Below are 20,903 nucleotides of genomic sequence, written 5' to 3'. Positions count from 1 at the left end.
GAGCTTCCTTTTCTCAACCAGGGTTCATTGGAGCCCCAGGGTTCCTCCAGAGCTGCCCTTTGTCAACTAGGGTTCCATGGAGCCCCAGAGTTCCTCCAGAGCTGCCCTTTGTCAATCAGGGTTCATTGGAGCCCCAGGGTTCCTCCAGAGCTGCCCTTTCTTAACTAGGGTTCCTCCAGAGCTGCCTTTTCTCAATCAGGCTTCCATGGAGCCCCAGGGTTCCTCCAGAGCTGCCCTTTCTCAACTAGGGTTCCATGGAGCCCTAGGGTTCCTCCAGAGCTGCCTTTTCTCAATCAGGGTTCATTGGAACCCTAGGGTTCCTCCAGAGATGCCTTTTCTCAATCGGGGTTCATTGGAGCCCCAGGGTTCCTCCAGAGCTGCCCTTTGTCAACTAGGGTTCCATGGAGCCCCAGGGTTCCTCCAGAGCTGCCCTTTCTCAATCAGGGTTAATTGGAGCCCCAGGGTTCCTCCAGAGCTGCCCTTTCTTAACTAGGGTTCCTCCAGAGCTGCCTTTTCTCAATCAGGGTTCCATGGAGCCCTAGGGTTCCTCCAGAGCTGCCTTTTCTCAACCGGGGTTCATTGGAGCCCCAGGGTTCCTCCAGAGCTGCCCTTTCTCAACTAGGGTTTAATGGAACGCCAGGGTTTCTCCAAAGCTATTTATGTTGTACAGAGGGGGACGGTTCCCTTATCTGCCCCCCATAATCCTGCCTTGGATGGGGCTCACCACCAGCGTTGCCAACTGTCAGTAAATTTACAAAGTTTGTAAAATTTGTAATTTTTGCATCTGTCTGTGAATGACATTCATGAACAGATGCATTTTTGCATACAAAGTTTACAAATTGTAAATTTACTGATGGCAACCCTGCTCACCTCTACAGTGATAGATATGGAGTGTGACCCGGATCCCTCCATACACATCTATAGACGGGGCTGATGTGGCCGCTCTCTCACCTCTGATCGATCATCAGAAACACAACGAGGAGCTCAGATCTGATCGCTCCTTAGAGGGGGAGATCGCACCGATTGGACAAGTACCAGAGTCTAGAGAACACCGGGTGCCCCGGGTCCGGTATAATATTCGGTCCTTTCCCACCTCCCATCCTATGTTCCGGACATTAACCCCTGGCTCCCCGGACTCTCTGCATGCCCCGACATGTTGATGTTATGTTGGGGGCGGAGCCGGCCGCGGAGTGTCAGGTCTGGGTGTGGGCGTGTTCTCCCGGTCTGATTGGGCGTGGTTTGTCCAAGTTGGCTGCTGGCTGGTGGAGAGTGCAGTTAGTGAAGTGTGTGCGGTGCGGGGTGCACGGTGATCGCCGCCTCCCTTCATCCTCATCTCCCTCCGATCCCGGTACATGGGACGACTCTACACTGATCTCCAGGCTCATGTCACACGGCTGACCCAGGTGAGTGATTGTCCGCTACATCCAGCCTGACAGCAACTTCACACCGGGCTCTGTCCGGACCGTCCCAGGGAAAGTTCACCGAGATCGCCCGGTCTGTGCTCATCACTGCACACTCCGACCGGGGAGAGACGGGAAAGTACCGGCAGTGTGCGGGACATCACCTACCGGAGGAGCACCGACTGCATCCCACCGCACACACATGGCACCGCACCGGGGATCATATATATATATATATATATATATATATATAAGATCAGGAGGGGTGCTGTCATCGGTCTCCCCAATCTGTCCTCACACTCATCTGTCCTGACTATCGATTACCGGGACCGATCTGTGTCACTCACTACATACCCAACACAGGACAGTATATAGCCGGGTCACTAAGTGATCATTACATCCATTGTATACAAAGTCCAATACTGCATATACCTGGAAGAGTGTCTATAAACTCATTGCATGACCAGGTGATACACATGATCAGTAGTATAGTGTGTGTGTGTATGTGTATATGTATATATATATATATATATATATATATTGTCTCCAGCTGTCATGCTCCCAAATCTGTACCTATACTAATCTGTCCATTACTGGGACCGATCTGTGACAGTCAGTACATAGCCAGCACAGGGCACACAGGAGAGTACATAACCAATACAAGACAGTATATAGCCGGGACAATAAGTGATCATTACTATAGACTAAGTCCAACACTGCATATACCTAGAAGTGTGTCCTTTATACTTACTGCATATCACTGCAGGTGATAGACATGATCAGCAGTATTAATGTATAAATGTGTGTGTATATTTATATATTCAGCTTTCATACTCCCAAATCAGTACTTATATGACCTGTACAGTACATTTACTAGTACTGATATACGACAATGTACATACAGACATACTATATAGGGGACGAGTCTGGGACAATGTGTCTTCATTGGATCATGTACATCTATATTATATCCCTGCTAAAAAAAAAAAGTTCAGTACGGCATACCTGGAAGAGAGAGAATGTGTGTATAGATGGACTAATAATAAAATAAAAATTATTTATATATATATAATTTTTTTTTTTTTTTTGCATAAATTGACGGTGCTATACAAGTACCTGAAATGAAATGTATAAATAATCTCTAGAGTGGTATTGAGGTGTGTATCTATCTACATGCTCAGGGTTGTGTGTATATAATGTGTGATGGCAGCCCCCTGCAGTGGTGTGTATGGGGTCAGATTTGTTATTGGTGGGGATGGTTTGTGTTCCAGGAACAATGCTGTGCTGTATATAGTGGGGTGCAGTACTGGTATGCTGTGCAGTACTGGTATAGTGGGGTGCTGTACTGGTATAGTGGGATGCTGTATATAGTGGGGTGCAGTACTGGTATAGTGGGGTGCTGTATATAGTTGGGTGCTGTATATAGTGGGGTGCAGTACTGGTATGCTGTGCTGTATATAGTGGGGTGCTGTATATAGTGGGGTGCAGTACTGGTATAGTGGGGTGCTGTATATAGTGGGGTGCAGTACTGGTATGCTGTGTATAGTGGGGTGCTGTGTATAGTGGGGTGCTGTATATAGTGGGGTGCTGTACTGGTATAGTGGGGTGCTGTATATAGTGGGGTGCAGTACTGGTATAGTGGGGTGCTGTATATAGTGGGGTGCTGTACTGGTATGCTGTGGCAGGGATTGGGGTGTAGTATTAGGGATGGGTATTTCCAGGAACAATGCTGTGATGTGAATAGTGGGCACAGTGTCCCCCTGACTCTCTGTCACACACACAGGTATAGTAGTGAGCAGTCCGTTGGCCGGTCAGTGGGCACAGTGTCTGTAAGGAAGGATGCCCCCCCTCCTGTAGGGTGTTGATGGGCGCCCTGGTCCAGGTTCCTGAGCCCGCCACACATTGGGTCATATAAGGATCCACACACAGCAGTCTGTAGGATTTGTTTACAAACAGTGGCAGTCAGGTGGCTGCGCTGCCCTCGTGTGGACACTACACAGACTGCACACAGAGGAGGAGGTGAGACACTGACAGGACGCCTCATTCACACATTATCCGCACTTCACAAAGAACACGTACTGGGGGGGAGGGGGAATCAACAATATCTACATCAGATGTTACATTAGGAGCAGGTCACTTGGTTTCCTTTAACATCTATCATGCCTTATTGTGTATTATTTGGGTTATATAGGTCTTCAGATTTTATGTTGCTTTTATAAGATTATTGGATCATTTTTCTATATCTGTCAGTACAAATTTTCATGTTGTGTGATGATTCCCTTTGTATCCATCACTGACATATATCCCAATAACAGCGTACAACTCTGTTTTCCACAACTGGAAATTGGGGGGGGTGGCGAACTTTCTCATGAATGTTGGGGTGTAATTCTATTCTGAAATTGTCACATTTTACTAATTTTTAAATTAATTTATTTTTTAGCAGATTACAAGTTCAGCAATGGCGAGGGCACTTCATGATGGGAGTACCTCCGAACGCGTGGGAAACATTCAATCCGACGCTGGGCGCACTTTTCCTCCTGACGTTAGTGCCTGCGCCGGCTCCTCCTCCCGAATCTGTGAACAGAACCTACCTGTGAGCCATCCGGCTCAACCGTCCATGTGTCAAAGGTGCTTACCCTTGTGCCAAAACCACCCCCAGGACAGACTTGAAATGGTTAACAGTTGTGAATCTGGACCTTCTTCACCTGCTTGTGAACAAAGGCATTGCTCCTACCCAGAATCCTTCAGCACAGGAGAACCCACTGCATACGGTAAGTGGCTTGCCTCCATTGTGTCTGTGACCTGACTGTTGTTGCATTGGTGGTAGGTTGTGGGAGATCGTGCACACAGGCTAAGCAGGGTTTGTGATGTAGTAAGAGTGTTTAGACTTGTGTTGGATTGTTAGTAAAGCATGCAGTGCTGGGACTTTACCTGCACCCGGTATAGATAGACATGTCCTGACTTGTCCTCCACCAGCTTCCTTTAAAAAGGAGAAGAGGGCATTCTAAGATATTAAACAGGAAAGTGGCGAGTGCTTTGTGTACGGCACCCTGTGATAGATTGCTATCTCGTGTGTGCAGGATTTGTTGTTTGTTGGTGATGTAACCCATAGCAACCAATAAGAGATAAACCCCGACCCCTCTAAACAGAGAAGAGGTGAAATGTGATTGCAGGGGGTTGGTGCTCCTTGTAGTTCTAGTAATGAAGTCCTGTTTGGGATCGGTGATTGTTTGGGCTGGATGTTGGAGTTGCATGCCTGAGCGTCCATATGATCCACTTTAATAGACCAGCTGCAGTAATGTAAAGCAGAGATGTGATCTAGATCTGCTGATTGTATCATCGCTGTTTTTGTAGGACACGGTTGGGATCTTGATCCCCTTTTTGTTTTGGCGTGATTGCGTCTGTCTGATTGTCTAACTGTCCTTTTTATTAGTGTCTGGTGTAGGTTTACACACACATGTTCCTTTAGTCTTCCTGTTTATGAAGCTTTATGTTTGGCCACATGCCAGGTCACTAGAGGCTAGTCATGACACCCTGGCGTGTGTCCAGCTTGTCTGGAAGCGCTGGCATTGTGGACACAGTGGCACAGTCATGAGTTGGAATGAGACATGCAGGACAGGCTGTAATTACCCAGCTCTGAGCATTCCCGTTCTGGGGCATGCTAGACGACAACAACATCCCCTTGTATTAGCAGCAGAATGTGTGTGTGTGTGTGTGTGTTGCAGTCTCTGTAGAGTTGTATTGTTTCGGCATGTGAAGGAATATCAATTGTTAATTAATATTTGCATTTTATAAACTACATGTGGTCTGGCTGCATGGGTATCCAGCACCTGTTATTAGTCTTTACAGTCCAAATAACAGAATGGTAAAAGGGAAGATTATGTGGAACTGATAACGGAGGAATGAAATACCTGTAATGGTGGGATGAACATACACAGCCCAATAGTGGTTAGCTGCTGGTCCTCTTCGAGCAGTGGTTCTCAACCTCAGTCCTCAAGTACCCTCAACGGGCCATGTTTTGAGAAGTTCCCTTAGATAAAATGGCTCTTATTAATACCTTGTTATTGATTTTAAGCACCTGTTCAAAGTAAAGGAAAACCTGAAAAAATGGCCCGTTGGGGGTACTTGAGGACTGAGGTTGGGAACCACTGCTTTAGAGGACATTATGGGGGAGATTTGCTAAAGTTGGAGCACCCCGAATCTGGTGCAGCTGTGCATGCTAGACAATCGGCTTCTAACTTCAGCTTGTTCAATGAAGCTTTGGTAATAAAACCTGGAAGCTGATTGGTTTCTATGCAGAACTGCACCAGATTTTGCACTCTCCAGTTTTAGTAAATTCTCCCCCTATTTACATTTTAAGTTCATAATGACTGCAGAGCTTCTTGGGCCCTTCATGCACCCTAATTATGCTGGTGGGGTCAGTTTTAGGGCAGCTGAGTGGCCTGTCATCCAGTGAGTTGCTGATCAGGAACAAGCATGCAGCCAGTGAAGGCTGAAAAGTCTTAACTCCATCTTGTACGATTTGCTCCAGGTTGGTTGGGATGACTGCATTGGAGCCTGCGCCTTCTAAACATGTCGGCTCCAAAAAATAGCTATTGGATTTGGATAGAGTGTGACTGTATAGACCAGTGATGGCAAACTTTGGCACAGCAGATGTTTTGGAACTACATTTCCCACGATGCTCAATTACACTGCAGAGCATCATGGGAAATGTAGTTCATCACTGGTATAGACTATCAAGGATAATAGACGGTGAAATCCATTAACTGTTTACAGCTTAGCTACTAGCACATCCAATATACTTAAAAAGTTAAATGCACCTAGTGTAAGTTATCCAGATTTGTTTAGCTGTCATCCTCCCTTTTAATCCCCTACACAGCAGCACTTTGTTGGGGGGTGAGAAGGCCCAGCATAGGCTCTGCTGCATTACACAGCACACTCTGACACAGGGAACCTGGTGTGGGGGGGAATCGGAACTCTTCAGCATGCTTTATTGTCTACTACATTGGAGGTCATAGACTTGACTGTGTTGGCTGATAAGGGATCACAAGACAGGCTGAACAGAGTTACAAGTCCTACAGCAGGCTAAGCCATCCCCATATAGATTGTTTTAATTGTGCATCTTGCTGCTTGTCTAGAGATTGGGTTTTAAAGAGATCAGTACAGAAAAAACGAATTCCCCCTCCTGGCCACTACTGACCAATACAGTATTCTAAACAAGCGCTGCAATGCTATTACTGCACAAACTGGCACTCCGAGCCCTTCCCGGATATTGATTACTTGACCAAATAGTGGAGCATTAGTAATGTTGTTCTATTGAAGATCATGGTTCAGGCAGAGCCACTGATTGGCTGGCTCCTCCCAGATACAAGTAGTCTTCTTGTGAATTTTGAGATATAATTGGCATTGGAGTGAGCATTGATTGGTGCCGCAAATCTATTTCAGCACTTCATTGCCTGCCTATGCGCTCAAGGAAGGAGGAGGATAGGGAGGGATTGGGGGTTATTAGTTAAAGGTTCCCTTTATCAAGCCTTGTGAATGTTTGTATTATTGACAGCTCCACAAACAATGAAATTAGCGTGTGTCGCTGACCCCCCTTTCCTGTATAGGAGGTGCCGCACTACAACCAGTATCTGGATCAGTGAAACAGTTAAGTGTCTAAAAATGGAAATGCCATCACTTTGAAATTATTGGTTTGATTTACAGCTGAAAGCGCATGCATTCTATATAAATCTCTACACAGCTTGTGTCGACGCTCATTATATTTAATTTCCTGCTACTTGGAGCAGATAATATTCGCAGCTTCAAAATAAAAATAAAAAACTGCTGGCATTGTGCTAATTAACAATGTGCATATAATGTAACAGCCATTGAGATTTGTTCAACATACAGAATGTAAATTGTGACAGACGTACGGCCTTATTAAGTAATACTGTGTGGGGAGCACACTAACCCACAGCAACCAATCAGAATTCATCATCCCTTGCTGAATATTGCTGCTTATCAGACATTCCTGATAGGCTTATCAAGTCGTGGTGCGGTGGTGTTTAATAACCCATCACCACCAATCAGAAGCTAGGTGGACTAATAAAATGTTTTGTTGCAATGAGTTTCTACATATAGCTTGCCTGTTTATTGTTTTTCTGTAGATCACATTCATAATTTTTTTTTTTTTTTTTCCTCTATTTTGCCCAACAGGTCTCAGGCACACAACCCACGAACATTCCAACATGGGGACAGAAGTGGAAGAGTCACACCAAGATGATCCCCAAGCGGGGTTGGCACTGGCAGGAGACGTGCCTGTAGAGCGAGAGATCGCCCTCCGACTGCGCAGGATTGGTGACCAAATGAATGAGCGGTACCTGCGAAGAGTAAGTATCGGAGCTCTTTATCTTCTTAAGTTTTGGACTCGACTGCCCGTCTGAGTCTTCTCTTATATCTCACACTCTCTGCCATTTAGAGCCCAAGTGTGCCCAAAAAAAAAGGGGGGTTAAAATTAGAGAATGCAGCAGGAGAAATGAGACTCCCCTTGCTGCAGCGGGAGAAGTAAGAGTAGGAAAGTTCCTCCAAGAATTCTCACCTGTTAAGTAGGTGGGACGTACGGGCAGCCAGAAGGTGATGCACCTCATTAGGCTTGTATGGAGTGATATTTAATATATATTCAGTATGCAGTTGAGTTGCACTCTATATAGTTGTATGAGATTTTAAGTTGCGGAGATGTATGCAGGGAACGGAGGGAGTTAATCTCCCACCCAGAGCTGTCAGCAGCTGTAATCCGCTGTCACACTTTCCCTGTACACCGGTCTCTGCTGCCTGTCCTCTGTGATCATCTAAGCCCTATGATCAAGTGCTGTAGCAGCGATCAGTCCGTCTCGCTCTTTTGTAGAAGTGAGTTCACTGTTCAGCGCCTTTCCTCCTTTTTATACGTGTTACTATATTTAACCTATGACTCAGCTGCCTGCCTGGAGCCAGGCTCCTCCCACCGCTGTCACCATCTGTCTTATTTATCTCCACCGCGCAGCAATTAAAAAAAAAAAAAAAAAAAAAAAAAGGCAGTGTGGCCAGCGAGGGGTTAAGCCTGTCCCAGGGCTGATCTATCCCCAGATGAGGACGGCGCTTGTGAAATACATCAGAGCTGCTTGTCTTGTGACACCTCTTCGGAATGAATTTAATAATCCGCTGTATGCGTTTGATTTACTTGGTGGAATAAAGAACAAGCACACGTCGGGTTGAGCATAACTGTACATACAATGTGACATTTGTCCTGCTGGAGGACTGCACTGGAATGTAATGAAACGCACTTTTGTATATTACATAAGTTGTTGACAGGTTGTGGCTTGTTTACAGGCAAGCTTTCTAAAAGTAGACGTGTCGGGAGGGGATCATACCGGCTGCTGTCACTGACCTCCGCTCCTAGAAATCCTCGGGGCTTTCTGAGTCATGACGCATGATAAATATGCAGATCAGGCATTGTGACTTCACTGGCTACATGCTTGTTCTGGGTCAGAGACTCTAAAGTATTGAAGACAGCAGCATTAGAATGAGTCAGGCAACTGGCATTTTCAAAAGGACAGCAATGGCAAGTTTTTATGCCTCTATTGTTTCCTTCTGACATTAACTAGGTCAGTAAAGTACTAATACGGGGAGGGGTGGGGTTTATTTACTAAAACTGAAGTGTACAAAATCTGGTGCAGTTCTGCATAGAAACCAATCGGCTTCAAGGTTTTATTGCCAAAGTTAGAAGCTGATTGGCTTCCATGCACAGCTACAACAGATTCTGAGTGCTCCAGTTTTAGTAAGTCTCCCCCACGCATTGTGCAAATTCAAGTTAAAAATTTGCACCTGAACCGGTGAACAAAACCGCACCGGACTCTGGACCGCAGCCGGACATGTGGACCTAGCCTAGCGATTTGCGTTATTTTCCCATTAAAAAAAAAAAAATAAATTGTTGCTGGGCAGATTTAAAAGCGCAAATTATGGCAAAAACACACTACATGCTTTTCTGCGGCTTCTCCGTTAACCAAAAACGCAACAAAAAAAAGCATTGTTTTGTATTTTAAAAAAGTCCCGGACCCTTTCCAAAAATGCATTGATGTGAACGTATTCCATAGGAACCTATGCTAAAAAAAAGTCCCTGCGTTTCTGCAAAAATCATGAAAAAACGCATTGGTGTGAATGGAGCCTAAGTCACTCTATGCTTTCATGTCATTTGTCTTTGGTATAAAGTGTTCACTCTCACAGATCCAAAAGGGAATTTAGAGGAGGTTGTGTATAGCATTTGATGCGCACCCCCTCCCCCCCTCCCCCCAAGACCTATGATGCTCAGTACAAACAGGGCAGCCTCCTCCAGAAATCCCTTCTTCTTAACCAATAGGGAGGCTCCATATTTGGTTTTTGGTATCTTGCAGGTGACAACAGTCAAATTTCTTTATTGGGTTCCCAAGTCCACCTATCTGCTGCAGCCAGTAAGAGCAGAGCAGTGCATGTTACCCAGCCATTCAAGGTTAAAGAAAAAAGCTGACCGTCAGCTGTCCCCTCTGGAACAAAAATGATCTCTCATACATTTAGATGTAGTATATATTCAGTTCTTAAAGATCTTTGAGGTAGGATTATCTGCCCCCTATGAGTGGACACTTCAGTGCTTAACAGTTCAAGCTGTAAATTGTTGCCCTACACTGCAAGGACAAGTGTAACACGCTATTGTTTTCTGTTTCAGAGGCAAGTGGCCCAGCGGCAGTGGTGGGGTCCTCTGCGATGGCATCTCACCCAGATGATCTCGGAAATCCTGGCTGCCTTGTACAACCCACTCGTGGACATTTTACCACAGAACTAAGGCAGTTACCTCTGTTTGGACATGTGGTACAAAGAATCAGGAGGTTTATGAGATGCCCACTTGTGCTGATTTGGCTTCTGCTGGACAGAAGCTAGGAGACTTGACTGGTCTCCATGGACGGTACCGCCGAAGTCCAGTGGGTGTCTAGATGATGACTCTTCTCCAGTGATCTCTCCTCTGAGAAGACTTGAGAATATCGGTTCTTGATCTCTGCGAGCCGTTGGCTGTTGCCTGGTGGTGTTAATAGAAACAAGGTGGATATGGTAGCTGCCTTCTCTTCCTGCTATGTTCACCAAGAGACTTTTTTGTGAAGATTTAACAAAAAATGGTTTCCTCTAGTTAAGACATTGTATGATGGCTGTCACAATCGGGGAGTATTGGTAATGTGGAATAACTGGTGTTAATGTTTAAGTGAAGGAGCAATTAAAGTCTTGGCTGTAAGAAATATATGGCACATTCTTTACAATTTCTAGTAAATACAGGGGGGGATTTTTTATTTTTTTTTGTAGCTGGTGTCATAGCGAGCACCAGCAAATGCCAAGTACAGCATGGAATTGTCTTTGTTTGGCGCATCCCCCTCTTAATGCACTTCTACCAGTGGCTGGAAAGGGTGTTATTCTGAGCCATACCAACTGCCCTTTTTGTAGCCAAATTGTGAAAACCTAGACAAGCCATAATGAAAATTTTTTGCCGGCCCCCTTTTTGCATGCTGTGGTTGGCCCTCATCTGTATACATAGACCTCAGCATGTTGCCACTATAATGCCGTATGTCCTGATATAGCACTTAAAACTCCTTCTTTCTCTACTTCGTTAATTGCCTATCATTGAGTTCCTACAAAACTTTGCTACATGAACTTTTTATATCCTTTTGCTACAAGCAAACGACTGATTATATACCCGTGGGGAATACAGATAGCTTAAAGACAAAGAGAAAATTGTATAACATTAAAGAGAACAAAGTTTATTTATTTAATTTTTTTTTATTGTAATTTATGCCTTTGTTTTTTCCTTGGTCGGTAAGAAGTAATTTTATGTCTCGGAGGGAATGACAATTTTTTTGAATTCGTGTGGGTTTTTTTTTTTTTTTAAGAATATTTTTTTCCATAAGCCTTAGAAGTAAAGGGAAAGGGCATGGATAACTTGACCCTTGGGAAAATATGGACTCCTATAGGATATCTGTGCTAAGCCTAAGTTTGAGACACCTGTCTTTTCATAACGTTGGTTCCCAGTCGGCACTGCAAGGTGCAGAGTGCGGTGGGAATTGTAATGCCTCAAAAGCTGAAGGACTGGGGATGAGTGGATGACCATTCCTGTAACGCACACACTAGAATGTTCTTGTCAAAGCAGAATGTTCTTGTTTTACCTCTTCTCTATTCTAACATGTTGGGAATGAGATATGTAAGGGTGCATTCTGACACTTGTAGTTCACCATTTAGCAAAAGAAGTGCTCTTCTGTAACCATTTCTACAACATGTGTGCAACTACAAGTTTCTGAAACCCCTTTACGGTTGTGAGTCTAAATCAGTTTCTCGGTCCTTTTTAATTTCCTGGATGATGCATGAAACCTTCAGCTCATCATGTGGTTGGGGGGGGGGGGGGGATATTCTGGCGGAGTCCATAGTCTGATATTTATGCAAATAATTTGGCTCATAATCCCTGTTTATGGCTAGTGGTTCTTGTGAATGACCCATCCCAAGAATATGGAATGGATCCACATTACTGCCTTTTAAAAAAAAAAAAAAAAAAAAAAAAAAAATCTGTTCCACTTTAGACATTCAATCTATTTAGACGCCAGGGATAACACTAAGTGTAGTAACCCGCTGCAACCAAATTTGTTTAATGTAGGGTCCGTTTTTTAACTTTCTGTCTCCCAGAGCACTTTTTAATGTGCCGCACATTATGATCAAGGGACTTTTGCGCTGGTGCAGTTCTATACATGTCAAAAGGTAGTATGAGGAAATAATAATTGTATGATAATTGTCCATGAACTCGTAAGACATAAAGATAACACAATATAGATTAGCTTCTCTACCTTATCTCCAGTATAGGAAAACCTGTAGCCCACGGCACTCTTCTGTATTGTTTCCCCACAAATCCGGGACTTGTCATATCAATGAGAATCTTCTGATTGGTTGCTGTGTGCTACTTACTTCACTTCCCATATCCTTGGCGCCTGAGGGAAATACATTTCTCCAAACATAAGACCAAGAGACTAATTTAACCACATGAATGTGCACAAAACCACATCCTGATGAACCTTAAGAGTTGCCCCCCCCCCAAGACTTATGGGGATGAGTTGATGCATCTGTAATAACAATCAAATCTGGGGAACTAACCCAAAGCCTTGTACACAGTAGACATAGAATTACTATAGAGTTTGCTATCTCTCTTTCTGCAGACGTGTTTGATCATTATTATTTTTTTTTTTTTTATTGCAGCAAGATACAACCCTTTATTTTCTGTAATATCCTGCTAATCAATCGCTCTCACCAGCTTCTGTGCATTCTTGACATACACAATAATGGCTCCCTTTTAACATTTAGAAGCCAACTCCACCCAAGACTGAGATTTCAGTTGGAAATTGCAAGATCTTCTTTTATTTCTCAGGGATTCCAGTGACTTGGTTTCCAATCAGAATTCCCAGTTCTGCCCAACTGTTGTGGTCACTGCAAAGCCAAATGATGGTGTCACTCTTCCCAAATGGATTGCCAATGGTGAATGAACTTTTTGTGGAAGACTGCATGAAAACTATGTACAAACAGCTGCAGGGAAGTCTCTGCACTGGAGTATTTGAAACATATAAGAAGCTTTTGTGTGGAGTTGGAATTTTTAAATGTATCTATCAGTTGTACAGAGAAAAGGCAGCCTATTTGTGGGTTGAGACAATAACTAGCCTATCGTTTACCAGTAGCTGAGGACAGCCCCTGAGGAGCCTTGTGCATCAGAGCTGTTGGTGAATTGATAGGCTTCATGCTCATCACTTTAGGTCCTGTGTTTTCATCCTATAACAGAGACAAATTTTTTATAAACCTATTCTAAAAGAAAAAAAAAATCACTATAATGTTATGAAAAAAGAATAATGAAATTTTATTTTTATTTGTACAGTTTATGAAATGTTCTCTATTTTTGTTTACAGCAGCAATGCTGAAAGAGATGGAGACAAGTATATTTATTTCTTGGTAGCCACTTCACATATCAAGAACAATAACCTGTGACCTGTCAGGGAGGTGCCATTTAATCATCACAAACACTCAGAGAAATTTTTAGTCCCTGGTTGGCTTAGCCCTGGGGATGCCACTTGAGAAGCTGTTATTTCTGTAAATACTGTACATCTGTGAAATGTAAACATCCTTTTTTTAATTTCTGTACATTTTGTGATTGCGTTTTTTTTTTTTTGTACATGGATTTTGTATTTCTTTTCAATAAAATATGGATCTGACTTATGTTTTTGGTTGTTTTTTTTGTGTTTATTTTTAGTGTTTGTATGTAGATTTTATGAACATGTGTTGGGCCACACACAATACTACCACTTAAAGTAATAAAAGAAAGTGCTGCATAAATGTGTAAACTAAGGCTTGGCCATACATTATACAATCTTCTTGGTCAATTTTTCCTTAGATTTACCAAACCATATAATATGAGGTCAAACATAAACCCTTTCAATTTGTATGCCATCAAAAAAGCCCTTGCAGTACATAGTTGAAGGTAAAGCTAAAGGAAAGTGAAGAAGAAAATTGTATAATGTATGGCCAGCTTAAGCTGAGTTGGTGAATGGAACAGGTGAGATGAATGTAATCTATGGTTACCTATTAGGCTGGGTTCACACGTCTGTGCTGTGTAAACACAAAGCATTTTGGCGTTTGTTGCTTCATGCGTTAATGTGCGATGTGTTAGGGCAGCCCATGTGCACTGGCAAGGTGTACTGGGGGTGACATCAGGAATTCAAAGCACTGCAGCACCCTATCGCACTACATGTGTTAACGGTGATGCAAGCATTACCATGGTGTAAAGGTGTGGGTTGAGCCTTACTGTTTGCAAATCCTTTAACACAATACAGAGGAGAAGCCATATTCGCAAACTACACATATAAAGCAATCAGCCATACCAATATGAACACCCATCAATGCATGAACGGCACTAGACCTCTGAAGGTATGCTGTGGTATCTGGCACCAAACCATCAGTAGCAGTTCCTTTTAAGTCTACAAGGTGGGGCCTCCATGGGCCAGACTTGCTTTTCCAGCATATTCCACAGATGCTCAATAGACTTTAGATCTGGAGGATTTAGAGGCCAAGTCAACACCTCAAACTGGTTGTTGTGTTCCTCAAACCATTCTTGAATTCATCAGACTAGGCGTTTTAGGCTGTGGACATGGTTCACCATGGCTCCCTGATCGCTTTGTGACTATGCTGACCCATATGCAACAAACTGCGATGCACTGTGTGTTCTGTCGCCTTTCTATCAGAACCAGTATTAACTTTTTCAGCAATTTGAGCTTCAATTGCTCTTCTATTAGATCAGACTACATGGGCAGCCTTCACTCCCAATGTGCATCAATGAGCCTTGGCTACCATGCCCCTGTTGCTGGTTTTCCTACCTCGGACCACTATGGTAGGTCCTGGTAACTGCAAACTAGAAACATCCCACAAAAGCTGCGTTTTTGGAGAAGACCTGACCCAGTCATCGAGCCAATACTATTTGGCCATTGTCAAAGTTACTCAAATCTTCATAGTTGCTCATTTTTTTTTTTTTCTGCTTTCAACACATCAACTTCAGGGACATGTTCACTTTCTGCCTCATACCACCCATTTTCAGAAGCCATTGTAACGAGGTAATCAATGTTATTTACGTTACCTGTCAGTGGTCATAATGTTATGGTTGATCAGAGTGTGTGTGTGTGTGTATGTATGCATATATATAAAATATATATTGGCCAGGCTTACACAACTAGGCAAGGGGGAGATAGGTGCTGGCAGATCGCTTTAGTGCTACTTTTCTGCACAAGAATAACCGTGATCGGACAAGGCCCAAACAATAATATATCTTCTTTGTAAAATGGTCATGCCAGGCTGTATGCATGTACCATAGACCTGAAATGATCAGCCTGACAGAGATGCCTTATGGATGGAGTTCTAATACCGTGTACACACGAGCGGACTTTACGGCAGACTTTGTCCGGCGTATTTTTCGACTGACTTTCCGAATGAACGGACTTGCCTACACACAATCAACCAAAGTCCGATGGATTCGTACATGATGACGTACGACCGGACCAAAACAAGGAAGTTCATAGCCAGTAGCCAATAGCTGCCATAGCGTCGTTTTTTGTCCGTCGGACTAGCATACAGACGAGCGGACTTTTCGACCGGACTCGAGTCCGTCGGACAGATTTGAAACATGTTTCAAATCTAAGTCCGTCAAACTTTTGAGAAAACAAAGTCCGCTGGAGCCCACACACGATCGAATTGTCTGACGAAATCCGGTACACCAGACAAAGTATGCCGTAAAGTCCGATCGTGTGTACGCGGCATAAGAATAAACTGCCACTGAAAATAGAAAATAATTTAACGCATAGCTAAACACGAGAATTATGTAATATATTGCAGCTCAAGAGCCCTTAGATGTGGTAGCTGCAATAATTTTTCTTTTTTCAGGCTGAACCGGGAAGGTTAGATGGGGGTAGGTAAATGCTGCATAGCCAGAGAGCACAAAAGGGTTGGGAGCTCACTGGATTTCTAGCAGGATTTTTAAAGTTGAACTCCAGAAGAAAAAAAAATTACCCTTGCGGTGGGGTTCCCCAAGCAAGGGTTTAGATGCTAGATCTATACTTTTCGATTATTTTTGTGCTCATACATATATCTTTCCTTAGCCACAGACATTTATTGGCTGTTATAAACCCATGCTTTGTCTGAATGACCACATTCTTTAATTCATCCATATACGCAGAAGGAGCTTGGAGCATTGAGCTGTGACTGCAAGATGTGGCTCGTTGCTCATCTGAACGATACCTAACAAGGTATAAAATGCACTGCAATATATGTCAAGGCTATTTCAGTGGTCGGAAATAATGGACTATCTCCTCCCAAAGAGTTGGGTGGTATGACTTTGCAAAAAAAAAAAAATTTGTATGACGGCAGCAGGGGCAAACCTTAGCCTCTAAAACTGTGGGTGTCCATGGAAGGATGGAGCAAGAGACAGACGGTCACAGCTCCTGAATGTGTGTAAAGAGTGTTCATAACATGACAATATTAACCTTTAAAGAGGAAGTAAACTCTGAAAGCTGCGCCCAGAAAAGGCAGGTGTCTAGGTAGCTGTTTGGCCGGACGGCCAGCTCTAGGAAGGGTTCTGGTCGTCCCAAACATCTTTCATTTAAGGATTATGGAGGCCACTGTGCTCTTAGGGACCTTAAGTTCAGCAGAAATTTTTTTGTAACCTTGGCCAGATCTGTGCCTTGCCACAATTCTGTCTCTAAGCTCTTCAGGCAGTTCCTTTAACCTCATGATTTTCATTTGCTCTGACATGCACTGTGACCTGTAAGGTCTTATATAGACAGGTGTGTGGCTTTCCTAATCAAGTCCAATCAGTATAATCAAACACAGCGGGACTCAAATGAAGGTGTAGAACCATCTCAAAGATGATCAGAAGAAATGGACAGCACCTGAGTTAAATATATGAGTGTCACAGCAAAGGGTCTGAATACTTAGGACCATGTGATATTACAGTTTTTCTTTTTTAATAAATCTGCAAAAATGTCAACAATTCTGTGTTTTTCTGTCTATATGGTGTGCTGTGTGTGCATTAATGAGGAAAAAAATGAACTTAAATGATTTTAGCAAATGGCTGCAATATAACAAAGAGTGAAAAATGTAAGGGGGTCTAAATACTTTCTGTCCCCATTGTATGTTGTCAAACCACACTGACTTTACACCTCGTTATTAAATCTTACATACAACTAGATTTATTTGTTTGCAGTTTGTGCAGATTTGGTGGATATTGTACATAATGTTTTACTTCACATGCGTAGTTTTGCCACCCCCCTTCTGGTTCTCTAGCGCTGACTGGAAGAACAGACGGAGGAGGAAATCTGGAGAGGGCACAGCTGGCTCTGCCTCTAGTGAGGCAGAGTCAGCTGTCAATCAGGCGGCAGAGTGGATCTCAACAGTATTGTCAGGATATATCCCGGCTGCAGTGCGGCTCTGCGCTGTCAGGATATAGTGGGCAATAGCCCGGCACATGCACATGAGTTTTTTTGTCACAGGAGAACATACTATATGTCATCTTGTTACCAAAAAGAGAACTAAGGCCAAAAAAGGTTGGGCCATAGTTCTCTTTTAACAACAGTTTAAACCAGGTGTTAACCAAGCAAAACAGCACTGCAGCAAATTCTCTTATATACAGTATCTTACAAAAGTGAGCCATTTATGTCTAAACCGCTGGTAACAAAAGTGAGTACACCCTTAAGGGAAAATGTCCAAATCGGGCCTAATTAGCCATTTTCCCTCCCCGATGTCATGTGACTCGTTAGTGTTACAAGGTCTCAGGTGTGAATGGGGAGCAGGCGTGTTAAATTTGGTGTTATCGCTCTCACTCTCTCATACTGGTCACTGGAAGTTTAACATGGCACCTCATGGCAAAGAACTCTCTGAGGATCTGAAAAAAAGAATCGTTGCTCTACATAAAGATGGTCAAGGCTATAAGAAGATTGCCAAGGCCCTGAAACTGAGCTGCAGCACGGTGGCCAAGACCATACAGCGGTTTAACAGGATAGGTTCCACTCTGAACAGGCCTCGCCATGGTCGACCAAAGAAGTTGAGTGCACATGCTCAGCATCATATCCAGAGATTGTCTTTAGGAAATAGACGTATGAGTGCTGCCAGCATTGCTGCAGAGGTTGAAGGGGTGGGGGGTCAGCCTGTCAGTGCCCATAAACCGCACACTGCATTAAAAAGGGTCTGCATGGCTGTCGTTCCAGATGGAAGCCTCTTCTAAAGATGATGCACAAAAAAGGCTGCAAACAGTTTGCTGAAGACAAGCAGACTAAGGACATGGATTACTGTAACCATGCCCTGTGGTCTGATGAGACCAATATAAACGTATTTGGTTCAGATGGTGTCAAGCATGTGTGGTGGCAACCGGGTGTACAAAGACAAGTGTGTCTTGCCTACAGTCAAGCATGGTGGTGGGAGTGTCATGGTCTGGGGCTGCATGAGTGCTGTCAGCCCTGGGGAGCTAGTTTATTGAGGGAACCATGACTGCCAACATGTACTGTGACATACTGAAGCAGAGTATGATCCCCTCCCTTCGGAGACTGGGCCGCAGGGCAGTATTCCAACATGATAACGACCCCCAAACACACCTCCAAGACAACCACTGCCTTACTAAAGAATCTGAGGATAAAGGTGATGGACTGGCGAAGCATTTCTCCAGACCCAAACCCTATTTAGCATCTGTGGGGCACCCTCAAACAGAAGGTGGCGGAGCGCAAGGTCTCTAACATTCACCAGATCCGTGATGTCCTCATGGAGGCGTGGAAGAGGACTCTAGTGGCATCCTGTAAAGCTCTGGTGAACGCCATGCCCAAGAGGGTTAAGGCAGTGCTGGAAAATAATGGTGGTCACACAAAATATTGACACTTTGGGCCCAATTTGGACATTTTCACTTAGGGGTGTACTCACTTTTGTTGCCAGCGGTTTGGACATTAATGGCTGCGTGTTGAGTTATTTTGAGGGGACAGCAAATTTACATTGTTATACAAGCTGTACACTCACTACTTTACATTGTAGCAAAGTATCATTTCTTCAGTGTTGTCACATGAAAACATATAATAAAATATTTACAAAAATGTGAGGGGTGTACTCACTTTTGTGAGATACTGTAAGTCACTTCTTTTTTTAATTGCTTTTTTTGAAAAACATCAGTCAGTAAACATTCTTTTCCTGACAGACTCCATGACAGACTATGTGTGGGTTAACCCCGCCTCCTTTCCAATGCTATAGGACCTCACTCCCATAAATTTGAGCTCACCACTAGAGACTGCGTTCCGTAATTAGCCAACTCATGACCAAAGGGTGGGAACTCTGTCTGCCATGGAGTCCATCAGGAAAGGAAAATTACGGTAAGTACCGTATTTATTGGCGTATAACACGCACTTTTTCCCCTGAGAGAGCCGCCAAGAGCCGCCGAGGACCGGCTCTGTGTATTTCGGCGCCGGCGGCTCCATTTTCAACTGCAGTGACACTGACAAGTCACTGCAGTTTAACTGCAGCCTGGGCAAGGCTGCAAATGGACACAGAAAAGCTTCAGATCGGCACTGACAAAGCTGCAAGGCTGCAAATGGACACTGATAAGGCTGCAAATGACACCAAGGTTGCTGACTGCAAGGCTGCAAATGACTGCAAGGCTGCAAATGACACTGGACAAGCATGCAGATGGACGCTGTGCAAGGCTGCATTGATGGGCATTTAAATGTAAGTTTTTTTTCCTTAAAACATTTTTTCCTTATAATTCCCTCCTAAACTTGGGGTGCGTGTTATACGCCAGCGTGTGTTATACGCGATAAATATGGTATTTGATAATAAATTTTCCGTTTTCCTGACAGACTTCATGGCAGACTACATGTGGGAAATATCTAGCCAAACCACACGGGTGGGTATGCTGATAAAAAGAAGTTTAATTCTCCCCGTCAACTGACTGGATTCTTAAACCAAAGATCGAAGAGGATAGAGAAGCAGGTTCTATGCAATAGTGTGACATAAAGGTATTAATGGAGGCCCATGAGGCCGCCTTGTAGATGACATCAGGAGCCACATGCCGGGCTGCTGCCCATGAAGCTGCCATACCCCTGGTAGAGTGTGCTTTCACTGCCCCTGGAGGAGCCAGGCCCTTAGCCCTATAAGCCTGCTAGACAGACTGGTCGATCCAGGTCACAATTGTTCTGGACGAAGCCCCTTTCCCCGTGTTGTTACCGGAGTGTAGAGCAAAGAGGAAGTCGGAGCGTCTAAAGGAGGAAGTAACTCGTACGTATTCCTTCAGCATTTCGCCTACATCCAGAGGATGAACTTCAGAGGAACCTGGGGTCCTGAATGTAGGTAGGACAATTTCTTGGTCCTCATGGAACACTAAAGAGACTTCGGATTTGAGCCAAGCATAGGGATGAGGACCACCCGGTCCAGGAAGAAAGACAGGAATGGTTCTTCATGACCCAAGGACCCAATCTCAGAAACCCTTTTAGCCGAAGTGATGGCTATTAGAAAGGCGACTCTTGCAGAAAAGTCCTTAATAGAAAGCGGGGCAGATCCCGCGTTGCTTAGTCCAGACAGTGAGTCGAGGACCAGGGGAAGATCCCATCTCGGGAATCTTGGTCTTCTTTGGAGCCTGAGTCTTGTTGCCCCACAGAAAAACTGCAGAGTTAGAGGGTTAACAGCCCACGATGTACCAGAGAAGGCTGGCAAGGCAGAATCTTGGACCCTGAGAGAGCTGATGGACAGAGACAGATCTAGACCGGATTGAGGAAAGCTGAGAATATCCTGGGATTCCCTGAATGATCTGCCCATAGAGGATGAGAATTTGATAAACTTGGCTCAAATTCTCTCATAGTCTTTATTCGTGCTTGCCCTTTTCGAGCCCATGAGGGTGGAAATTACTCCTGAAGCACACCCGAGAGACTCCAG

The 20,903-nt window shown here is 44.1% G+C and overlaps 1 protein-coding gene across 2 annotated transcripts; it reads left to right on the top strand.

Annotated features, from left to right (window-relative positions):
* Window positions 1–1,227: 1,227 nt before the first annotated feature.
* On the top strand, window positions 1,228–13,676 carry BBC3 (BCL2 binding component 3). 2 transcript variants are annotated; one of them, XM_073599009.1, is made up of 4 exons: window positions 1,228–1,403; window positions 3,844–4,171; window positions 7,599–7,771; window positions 10,117–13,676. In XM_073599009.1, exons 1-4 carry the CDS (start codon window positions 1,353–1,355, stop codon window positions 10,231–10,233), a joined length of 669 nt encoding a protein of 222 aa, XP_073455110.1. In that variant the 5' UTR covers window positions 1,228–1,352; the 3' UTR covers window positions 10,234–13,676. The 2 variants fall into 2 exon arrangements, with proteins under 2 accessions (XP_073455110.1, XP_073455109.1); XM_073599008.1 differs by having other exon boundaries at window positions 3,841–4,171.
* Window positions 13,677–20,903: the final 7,227 nt, after the last annotated feature.

The sequence above is a fragment of the Aquarana catesbeiana genome, linkage group LG09 (assembly GCF_042186555.1).
Source record: "Aquarana catesbeiana isolate 2022-GZ linkage group LG09, ASM4218655v1, whole genome shotgun sequence".
Taxonomy (NCBI): Eukaryota; Metazoa; Chordata; class Amphibia; order Anura; family Ranidae; genus Aquarana; species Aquarana catesbeiana.
Note: the sequence above shows the minus strand (reverse complement) of the source record. Positions and strands in the feature narration are given on the sequence as shown.